Source organism: Impatiens glandulifera, unplaced genomic scaffold (genome assembly GCF_907164915.1).
Source record: "Impatiens glandulifera unplaced genomic scaffold, dImpGla2.1, whole genome shotgun sequence".
NCBI lineage: Eukaryota > Viridiplantae > Streptophyta > Magnoliopsida > Ericales > Balsaminaceae > Impatiens > Impatiens glandulifera.
The window spans coordinates 112,798-124,836 of record NW_025919547.1 but is presented as its reverse complement, the minus strand read 5'-3'; the positions used below and the strand labels follow the sequence as shown (position 1 = coordinate 124,836).

The following is a 12,039-nucleotide window of genomic DNA, read 5'->3' as shown; positions in this document are numbered from 1 at the left end:
AGTGTTTTTTATGACAGTGATTCATATGCTAGGAGTATTTTTGATTTAGTAAACTATGACCTTTGGGGTCCTTATGATGTTCCTTCCTCTAGTGGAGCACATTATTTTCTTACTTTGGTTGATAATTTTAGTCGAGCTGTGTGGGTAGTTCTTTTATCTGTTAAAACTGAAGTTTTCACTATCTTTATAAAGTTTATTGCTATGGTCAAAAGATAATTTGTAGTTGATATTAGACATGTAAGAACTGATAATGGAACAAAATTTAATTGTTTGAAATATTATTTTTCTGAGGCTGGTGTATTATTTCAAACTTCTTGTGTGCATACTCCTCAACAAAATGGTAGAGTAGAGAGGAAACATCGACATATCTTGAATGTTGCACGGGCTGTCATTTTCCAGAGTTCTATTCCTATTGAGTATTGGGGGAAATGTGTTCTTACTACATGCTACTTGATAAATAGGACTCCTTCTCGTGTTTTGGGCTTTCGTACTCCTTATAAGGTGTTATATAGTACCGCTCCCACTCTGTCTAACGTGCGTGTTTTTGGTTGTCTTTGTTATTCCTTTGATTTACACTCTCGTCGTGACAAGTTTTCTAGTCGTAAGTGTGTGTTTTTGGGTTATCCCCTAGATAAAAAGGGGTGGAGATTATTGGATTGGGAAACTAAGGAGGTTTTTGTGTCTCGTGATGTTGATTTTTATGAAAATGAGTTTCATTTTACCCCTGTGGATTGTACTGTCTCTGTTCCTCCCATTAGTGTTGTGGAGGAGGCACCAGAACAAGTTTCGGTAGGAGAGTTCATAGTGTCTGATGAGCCGGGGAGGGCTTTGGGCGAAGAGGCTGGTGCGCAGGATTTAGTGAAGGAGACTAATGCGTAGGGCTCTACTGAGGATCCTGGTTCGCTGGTTTTGCAGTAGGCGAGCGAGTCTAGCGTTGAACAGCCGCAGTCGAGCGTCAAGCAACCACAGTTGGGAAAAGGTATGAGGACTCGGACTCCTTCTTCATGGTTGACTAATTATATTACCCCTCTTCGACATCATTCATCTTGCTCTGACCCTTCCTCAGGTACTCGGTATCCTCTTGCACATCATTTGAGTTATGATTTATTCTCTGTGAGACATTGGAATTTTTTGGCTGCCATTTCTATAGGCGTTCAGCCTAAATCTTACCGACATGCCTCTCGTGATCCTAGATGGCGCGCAACCATGTAGAGTGAGATACGAGCCTTGAAGGACAATGGAACGTGGAGTTTAGAGGATTTACCTTAAGGGAAGAAGGCATTGGGCAGTCGTTGGGTCTACAAGATCAAGCACAATTCTGATGGGTCAATTGAGCGCTTGAAGGTATGTCTGGTTGTCTTTGGCAACCATCAGCTTGAGGAGATTGACTACTCTAAGACCTTTTCTCTAGTTGTCAAAATGAGTACTGTTCGGACCTTCCTTGCAGTTGTTGCTGTTCGGGATTGGCACTTACTCCAGATGAATGTGCATAATTCCTTCCTTCATGGTGATCTGAAAGAGGAAGTATACATGCACCTACCACTAAGTTTTGAGTTCGGTCATAACAACAAAGTGTGTCGCCTGCGTAAGTCTCTCTATGGACTAAAACAGGCGTCTCGTTGTTGGTTTGCCAAACTGACAACTGCCTTGCTTTCTTATGGTTTTATTTAGTCTCATTCGGATCATTCTCTGTTTTCCTTTGTGAGCCGTAATGATGTCTTACATGTCTTGATATATGTGGATGACATGATAGTATCAGGGAGTGATTTGGGGACACTAGATGCCTTCAAGCAATATTTATCATCATGTTTTCATATGAAGGACTTGGGGGATCTGAAGTACTTTCTAGGAGTTTAGGTTTCCAGGAGTGCTGAGGGTATTTCTTTATGTCAACGGAAATACGTTCTAGATATTATTTCCGAGTGTGGTTTTCTGGGTGCTAAGCCTGCTGGTTTTCCTATGGAGCATAATTATAAGTTGGGGGAGTTAGTGAGTGCGCAGATGGAGGATCTGGATAGCTATCGACGGTTGGTGAGGAGATTGATATATTTGTCTTTCATAAGACCTGAGTTTATGCATGACCCATTATAGGATCACTATCAGGCAGCATTATATTATCTCAATTTATGCATGACCCATTATAGGATCACTATCAGGCAACATTATGGGTTGTGAGATATCTGAAGAATGCTCCATTACAGGGTATACTCTTAAGGAGTGATTGTGATCTTAGGTTATCTGGATGGTGCGATTCTGACTGGGCATCCTCTCCCAAGTCTCACAGATTAGTTACTGGGTGATTGTTGTTTCTTGGCTCTTCTCTCGTGTCCTGGAAGTCCAAGAAACAGCCAACTATGGCTTTATTTTCCGCTGAGGCTGAGTATCGATCTTTAGCAACTTTGATTTGTGAGTTGAAGTGGCTACAAGGGGTCATGGTGTTCCTTGGAGTACCTCAATCGGGTATGCATGTGTACTCAGACAGTCAATCAACTCTTCATATGGCTCGGAATCCAGTATTTCATGAGCGTAGCAAGCACATTGAAGTGGATCTATATTTCTTACGGGTTCATATCCAGGATGGGACTATTGTTGCTTCTCATGTTCCAACGACTTCTCAATTGGCTGATATTCTCACTAAGCCTCTTGGGAAATAATTATTCGACCATTTTAGATCCAAATTGGGTATCTGTGATTTGCATGCTCCAACTTGAGGAGGGGTGTTAGACTATGTTATATTAGTTGATATTCTATTATTATATATGATTAAATGGGCTGGAGATATGGCCCAATCGTTATAGAATTTTAATGTATATATATATATTTTACACAAACCCTATTCAAGGTTAAAAATGTACTTACATTTGACACAATCCAAAGAGAAAAGCAGTAAAGAAAAGCTGCAGAGGGGATAAAGGACGAAGGAGAACGAATATTCTCTTACGTGGTGTAGAAAAGGAGTGGAAGACATGAGGTCACTAGTTCACGCAAAAAGTTTAACTTTAAAAGAAAATCAGATCAAGAACAGCTCGGAAGAAAAAGCTTCGACGAATAACTTAGATTTAAGGTGAGGTCAAGTTTAATTTTATCTTGAATCTTCAGTAATCTGGTTGACACTGTGATGTTGTAATTGTCTGAAACGTGATCTGTTTTTTTAGCTTAGCTTAGCTTTAGGGAGTTCTTGATTGATTGAGTATATTGGGATCTAACTATAATAGACGAGAGAGCTTCTTACACAAGTAGTTACAACCAACCGTCGCGGTGAAGCTTCAACCAAACCTGCAGAAGATTCTCCTATGATTAATTTTCTGATTTTTAATCGATTCCTATGAGCTTCTAAAAATATTTTTAACTATCTTGTCATGTTTTGGGAATTCTGAGAATCATTTTTGAAAATAACTTGTTTTAAACTGTTTTATTCGGAGTTTTTCTCAACTCCAAAGATTTCAAAAGGAAAACACTCACAACTTTGAATTAATTTATTCTCTCTTCTTCTTTTCAAAGGAATAAATTTATAATCTTTGATCTCTATCCTCATCCCATTCATTTACACTCATTTGTTCTCCCTCGGGAATCATGATCCCTTTCTTCTTTAGGAATTGTGCTCCATGCCTTTCATTACTTTTTCCTCGTCAAATATCTCGTTAATAGGATTAGCCCCACTGCAAAACTGGTTAATATTTCTCACACAAGTAAAAGAGTTCTGAACTCAGAACAAAAACGTAACAATCCTTCAAATATCAATTGACCAATTAGTTAGGAGTAGAGACTGTTTGTAAAGACAGGCGTATAGGACATAATGTCGTAGGCCATTTCTTAATACATAACCAAACACCGAAATTATAAACCGAATCTATGATTTTTTTTCTTTAGTTTCTTTGGAAAGAAAACTAAAGTAGCGACTCTCAAGTCAATTAAATTGATAAATCCGCTAGTGTATCGATTTAAAACTTGTACGGGCCAATTCAAAAGACCAGTGCTAAAGAACTCTATTTTCGGTTCCTCATCACTTTCCACATTTTTACAGGATACAGAGAAAGGTAAGTCAATAGGTTCTTTAACATAGCTTTTCTTAACATACCGAAAAACGTTTTCTCTTAAAAACACAGTACACGGGTCGAACCTATAATGATGGGTCACAAACCTAAAATGGTTTAGTGGATCAAAAGTTATGACCAAATGAATATAGCCAATTTCTGATTAGCTTTTGGGCTTGCAACATAAACATGCATCACCTTGTGTTTGTTGGTTGCAACCCTTAAAAACAAAATTTGGGAGGTTAGCACTGGTGCAATTGGAAAGGTATGGATGTTAGCTTGCACCAAAAGATGGAATCAATTATTTTCATCAACTACAACCTCAGAAATAAAATTATTTCTGAAATGTGGACGGTTTGGATTCCAATTGAGCGGATTCCACTATTTTTAAATGTTGTTGAGTTTTTAAATTTTAATTGCTGATCCATTTTTATAGGGAGATAGTCCAACTTACCAAATCAACTAGAGCCAGCTAATTTTGGGTTGTCAGCCTCGAAGGTTGGTCTCCTAATTCCATTAAGAATTTAGGTTTTTACATCCATACGAAGTTGGTGCAATGTTCTACCCATATTCCCGATTATTCAAACCTAAACAAGAACACTTTGAAGACTTGAAGAATTTGGTGGCCTTCCGTAGTGGCTCCATCCGCTGGTCCGATGGATGACGTGGCATGTGGTGGTAAACCTATTTTTGGTGCCAAAATTTGAAATTTAATATTTTTACTTTGAGCGTTTTTTTTGAAAAATAAAATATCAATATTATAGTAATTTTTATTATTTCTAATGCTCTGGATATCATGAACGTGTTATTTTGTTTTTGTACCTTTCGCGTTTAAAAAAAAGTCGCGTTTAATTTTAAAGAATAACTTTTAGGATATCTTTTCGTTGAAAATGTCCAATAAAAATATTATACTTATTTTATATAATTATTCGAGCCGATCCTCATGAAGATTTCGTTTGTCCGAATTTTGAATATAATTTAAAATTGATGTTTGAATCAACCTGAAATAAACTCGAAAGCTGATTTGCGGATTAATTTTATTATTTAAAATAATCTAGTATAGTATTCGTGAATGAACATTTAAGTAGACCAAATATATTTATTTTCATTATTTTAGGTTCGTCTACACGTATTAATTCTTGTATAATCTAGGGCTGCAAATGAGCCGAGTCGAGCTCGAATTTGCTTGAGCTTGAACTCGACTCGATTTAGTATTTATTAGCTCGACTCGAACTCGAGCTCAAACGAGTTTATAAATTTGAGCTCGAGCTTGACTTGACTATTTACCTATAAGGTCGGCTCGACTCGAAAATCTCGAACTCAAGCTCGAATTCAAGATCGAGTTCGAGCTCAAACTCAAGCTCAAGCTCGAATTCAAGCTCGAACTCAAACTAAAATTTATTTTCAAAATGAAATATCAAACTTTCATACATATTCAACATTTAAAACATAATATTTAAAATTGAAAATATAAAAAAATCATAACTATTTAAAATTCCAAAATCATGATAATCCAAAAAGCATTTAACCATAATTACTAGTCAAAATTCTAAAATTAAAGTACAATACTATATAAATTGTTTGAACATTCAATATATTAATATTTTTTAAGTCACGTTCTTCAAGCATAGCACAAGTACACCTACCTGCATTTAAGATTAAAAATAATTAATATAAAAAATAGATGTTAAAACAAATAACTAAAATTTAACTTACTTTAAGGAGTAGATACGGACAAAAACAAATTCAAGTGATTTTTTTATTAAATATTATTATATATAATTAAATTATTTGGGTATAAATATAACAAAAATTTATTGACTTATTTATAGAAAGAATCTATTAATTTATTTATATATTACAATATATTATTAATATTGTAAATTCATTTTTTCTCTCAACATATTATATATAATATATACTAACCTTTTTTATCTCTTCATAATATATACAAAATATATACTAACATTTTTTTTATCTTTTATTATATATAATATATTAATATTTCAATATTATATATAATATAATATAATATTGTTTATTGCATAATAGTGTTTTTCTATATAGATCTATGATCAATATATATTAAAAATATTTTTTTATATAGATCTATGAACACTATTAATATATATAATAGTGTTTTTCCATATAGATATATATGAACAATTAATATATATAATAGTGTTTTTCCATATAAATCTATGAACGATCTATATAAGCACAAATTTTTCATAATACAAAAAAAATCAAAGTTATTTAAAAGTATGAGTAATAGCTATAGTAGAGATAAAAATATATTTTAATTTACCTGAAAGTTTCTTGTGAATGAACGAGAGAAATAGTGTAGATAAAAGATAACATAAAAAAATGAATTTACCTATTATGAATGAGTGAAAGTAATGATGAAGACGAAAGAAGAAGAAATATTGAAGAAGGAAGAAGAAGTAATGGTGAAGATAGAGGAAGAACAAGAAAAAAGAAGAAATGGTGAAGATGAGGAAGAAGAAGAAGAAGTAATGGTGAAGACGGAAGAAAAAAGAAGAAAAAGAGATGAAGAGTTACTTATGATTGATACATTAGAAATTAGGGTTTTGTTTTATGACAATATAATATAATAATGTGGATTATGGGCCTTCTATATGGGCTTTGAAAATAGAGAGAAAAGAAAAAAATTTGTTTTAAATTTTAAGTTTTTTATATTAAATAAATAAATATATTATATATTATCAGGCTCGAAAAAGCTCGACAAGCCGTCGAGCAAGCATTATATGAAGAAGTAATGGTGAAGACGGAAGAAAGAAGAAGAAAAAGAGATGAAGAGTTACTTATGATTGATACATTAGAAATTAGGGTTTTGTTTTATGACAATATAATATAATAATGTGGATTATGGGCCTTCTATATGGGCTTTGAAAATAGAGAGAAAAGAAAAAAATTTGTTTTAAATTTTAAGTTTTTTATATTAAATAAATAAATATATTATATATTATCAGGCTCGAAAAAGCTCGACAAGCCGTCGAGCAAGCATTATATGAAGAAGTAATGGTGAAGACGGAAGAAAGAAGAAGAAAAAGAGATGAAGAGTTACTTATGATTGATACATTAGAAATTAGGGTTTTGTGATAGAAAAATTAAGTAAGTTAATTTTTGGAACCGGTCAGACAAACTAAACAGTTGTCAACCTTCATGTGCAGGTACAGATCAAAACCGTATGAACCGGTTGGCGTATCAAAACCAGTTGCTTCTATACTTCAAAGAAACCAGTTTCAAGTGATCAAGTTAAAGATCAGAGAAACCGGTTTTCACTTTCTCAAGCGGCCGGTTAGCCAAGACAGAAACTTTCATTCCAACCGGATCATACTGCACAAGACACAAAAACCGGAAGGTTCAGAACAAAAGTCAGAAGATTCAAACTTCAAGAGTGACGTACCATGACGGAAGAAACGTGTCTTGAAAGAATAAAAGAAGATCGGATCCGATCGGAAGCATGCGAGGAAAGCAATGATGCTTTATCGATCTAAAATTGACAACCGGAAGTGCATGTTCAACACGTGTCCAAATCTGAAAACCGGCTACGTCATCTGTTGCTCAGAGCTGCCTGCATGAATGCCAGGTGTTGAGGAAAGTGAAACGTGCAAGCAATCTTTTCTGCAGCAGGCGTGATGATGATCGACCAATCCGCAGGAGAGAGGAGAAAGTGACCGTTGGAGATTTTCAGCTATAAAAGGAAGTCGAAACGTCTTCATTTAATGCAGTTCCAAGAAGTTCAGAAAACAGTTAACGAGTTGTAAAGGCATAAAATTCTAGAGAGATAAAGTCTTATATTCCAAAACCGGTGTGTCTAAAACCGGAAGCTTTCTGTGTGTTTGTGTTGAGTTGTTGTATTACATCAAAGTGTGAGTTTGGTGTAACCGGCGAGTAGCGAAGTTGGGCTCGACCGGAAGTATTTTTGTAACTCTAAAGAGTTAGTGGAGATCCTTCTCATAACCTGAGAAGAATGGGTGACGTAGGAGGGTTTTCTCCGAACATCCATAAACAAATCCTTGTCTCGTGTTCTTTTCTTTGCTTTTATTACTTAGCCTAACCTCAAACTAAGCATACTCCTAAAACCGGTCACTCACATCCATTAAACCGACTTCTTCTAAAACATCATCTAAAGTCGCATTCGTTGCTTCAACCTGAAACAAACATTTCCGCCCTTGAACCAGGTTCAAGAGTCTGTGACAGTTTGTGCAGTGCTAAGAACGGTTTTAGTCTTTAACCGAACTATCACCAAAGAGTGTTGTGTGTTGTAAGCGGCCACCCTTACCGAAACCGGAAAACACCCCCGGTCCTCCAAGGGCGTCCCCGATCCTAACAAGTGGTATCAGAGCAAATTTTTCTAACTGGCTAGCAAGCAAATTTTTCAAAACCGGCCATATATTACATGTTTTGAATATTTATTCTAAATAATCAAAAAGGGAGAAATTGATAGAAAAATTAAGTAGATTAATTTTGTAACCGGCCACACATTACAATTTTTTAATATTTATTCTAAATAATCAAAAAGGGAGAAATTGATAGAAAAATTAAGTAAGTTAATTTTTGGAACCGGCCAGACGAACTAAACAGTTGTCAACCTTCATGTGCAGGTACAGATCAAAACCGTATGAACCGGTTGGCGTATCAAAACCAGTTGCTTCTATACTTCAAAGAAACCAGTTTCAAGTGATCAAGTTAAAGATCAGAGAAACCGGTTTTCACTTTCTCAAGCGGCCGGTTAGCCAAGACAGAAACTTTCATTCTAACCGGATCATACTGCACAAGACACAAAAACCGGAATGTTCAGAACAAAAGTCAGAAGATTCAAACTTCAAGAGTGACGTACCATGACGGAAGAAACGTGTCTTGAAAGAATAAAAGAAGATCGGATCCGATCGGAAGCATGCGAGGAAAGCAATGATGCTTTATCGATCTGAAATTGACAACCGGAAGTGCATGTTCAACACGTGTCCAAATCTGAAAACCGGCTACGTCATCTGTTGCTCAGAGCTGCCTGCATGAATGCCAGGTGTTGAGGAAAGTGAAGCGTGCAAGCAATCTTTTCTGCAGCAGGCGTGATGATGATCGACCAATCCGCAGGAGAGAGGAGAAAGTAACCGTTGGAGATTTTCAGCTATAAAAGGAAGTCGAAACGTCTTAATTTAATGTAGTTCCAAGAAGTTCAGAAAACAGTTAACGAGTTGTAAAGGCATAAAATTCTAGAGAGATAAAGTCTTATATTCCAAAACCGGTGTGTCTAAAACCGGAAGCTTTCTGTGTGTTTGTGTTGAGTTGTTGTATTACATCAAAGTGTGAGTTTGGTGTAACCGGCGAGTAGCGAAGTTGGGCTCGACCGGAAGTATTGTTGTAACTCTAAAGAGTTAGTGGAGATCCTTCTCATAACCTGAGAAGAAGGGGTGACGTAGGAGGGTTTTCTCCGAACATCCATAAACAAATCCTTGTCTCGTGTTCTTTTCTTTGCTTTTATTACTTAGCCTAACCTCAAACTAATCATACTCCTAAAACCGGTCACTCACATCCATTAAACCGACTCCTTCTAAAACATCATCTAAAGTCGCATTCGTTGCTTCAACCTGAAACAGACATTTCCGCCCTTGAACCAGGTTCAAGAGTCTGTGACAGTTTGTGCAGTGCTAAGAACGGTTTTAGTCTTTAACCGGACTATCACCAAAGAGTGTTTTGTGTTGTAAGCGGCCACCCTTACCGAAACCGGAAAACACCCCCGGTCCTCCAAGGGCGTCCCCGATCCTAACATTTTGTTTTATGACAATATAATATAATAATATGGATTATGGGCCTTCTATATGGCTTTGAAAATAGAGAGAAAATAAATAAATTTGTTTTAAATTTTAAGTTTTTTTATATTAAATAAATAAATATATTATATATTATCAGGCTCGAAAAAGCTCGATAAGTCATCAAGTAAGAATTATATGAGCTCGAGTTCGGCTCGAATATTAAACAAGCCGGCTCGAGCTCGGCTCGAACTCGATCAAAATCAAGCTCAAGCCGAACTTTGATCGAGCGGCTCGCAAGCAGCTCACGAGCGGCTTGACTCATTTGCAGCCCTAGTATAATCTATATAATTATTTATATATAACTTCACACAAATCTTCTTCCTCAAGAACAAAACCTGGACAATTATAAAACAGGTCAAATACTAATTGGAATAATGCTTCCAATACTTCCTATTCAATCAAAATATTTTTTAATTATCTATATTTTGAAATCAAATATGTTTAATCTAAGATAATAAATATCTTTAACCCTATATCTGTAGATAATGATTGATATTCACATATTTTATTATCATAAATCTAAAACATAATCTTTTTTAATTTTATTTTTTGACATTTTAGCTATAATAATAATAATAATACATGGGTAAAACTAACTTGATCCACTATATGTTAGTCTTGTGTAAGTGAATAAGACCATCTTTCTTATATCATATATCAATGTGATACTATAATATAAAATAAAATAAAACAAAACAAAATAATTAAAGAGTTAATCAAAATATTGTTGTGGATAAGGGTACTCTGTTTTAAAATAAGTTAGCATGATTTTCAAAACATAATAACTATTGGTTGTTGCTAATATGTTGTTGGGCGATCATATGTAGACGGTTCTTCATAATGTCCGTGGTAGAGTATTGTGAGAGGGATAGTTTGTAGAAATATGTATTACATGAAGGGATATGGTCTTCACTTTGGAATGCTTTATGAATGCACAACCGTCTATCCAAACTTTTAAATCCACCAAAAGGTAAGTATTTAATTGAAGTCCAAAAAAACATGAGGTGCATTTTTTGTTCCAAAGTCATTTCTTGCACCACCTTAAAAAACATATTTAAGGTACATGTTACATTATTACATAAAATAAATATATTATTATCCTAGACAAGGATATCAATTGTCCTAGACCCAACTGCCGCGTTATCACATTTTGCAATGGATTCCAAAAAACAATAATTGAAGTAATATGATATTGCACATAAGAACTAGTTCGAGGTGGGACAGTGTCGGATGATATACTTTTGGATAATAGAGCGTCGCTATCTAAAAATAATGGGAGAATGTCATCAAAATAAAGCGCACACTTATTCTCAATCCAAGGGTACTTATTATTATTATTATTATCCTCTTTAATCTCCTCCTCCACCCATGTAATTGGGACATGTTTCAGTTTATAGGGAATACCACCTCTACATAACATACTGATAAGACTATCTACTTTACCAAGTAATTTGAAAAATTCCAACAATGTGATTGTATAAATGATGTGTGGCTTAAAATTACAAATTTTAACGATTTCCAAAATAAAATGATGGGGATGGTCCTTGTTTTCTGGTCTAGGAGATAATAAGAGAATTACTAGAGCTCTATGGGCATCTAAGGAGAAAAATATTTTAAGGTGTAGAAGATAATAAGAGAATTACTAGAGCTCTATGGGCATCTAAGGACAAAAATATTTTAAGGTATTCAATAGCCGTAAATGTACCTTCATTATAGACCATCAATGTCAAAACCTGTTTAACTTGGACTTGATCATCTCTGAAGGAAGGTTTAGCCGTAAAGATTGTTCCCATTGTAGCCGGTACCCATGCTATATCAATCGTTGCTCGGACAATGGTATCTTAGTTAGTGTCTCGATACAATCGTGAACCGATTTCACTGAATCTCCTGACTTCCCAACTAGAACTAAGGTACTACCTTCAGACATGCGATCAAACAGCCTCATTAATGTCGATTCATCTCCAAGAAACCCGATTGCAGTTGTGGATGAGGAGGAAGAATACCCCGATGGGTCATCTGAAAAAGTCGTGATACGAGAACCCAACATCTTTTGGGAGTCAAGAATGTTTTGTGAAAACAAAGCCAAAATATGAGCAAGAAAGAAAGTTAACCAGAAGGATTTTAATGAGTTTTCAAATCATTCATGCTATTATAAAGATTTCATA

General features: G+C 35.1%; 1 protein-coding gene across 1 annotated transcript; it reads left to right on the top strand.

Moving 5' to 3' along the window:
- The first annotated feature begins 1,419 nt into the window (after positions 1-1,419).
- LOC124918160 lies at positions 1,420-2,300 on the top strand. The gene is made up of 3 exons (XM_047458368.1): positions 1,420-1,585; positions 1,910-2,031; positions 2,145-2,300. Exons 1-3 carry the CDS (start codon positions 1,420-1,422, stop codon positions 2,298-2,300), a joined length of 444 nt encoding a protein of 147 aa, XP_047314324.1.
- Positions 2,301-12,039: the final 9,739 nt, after the last annotated feature.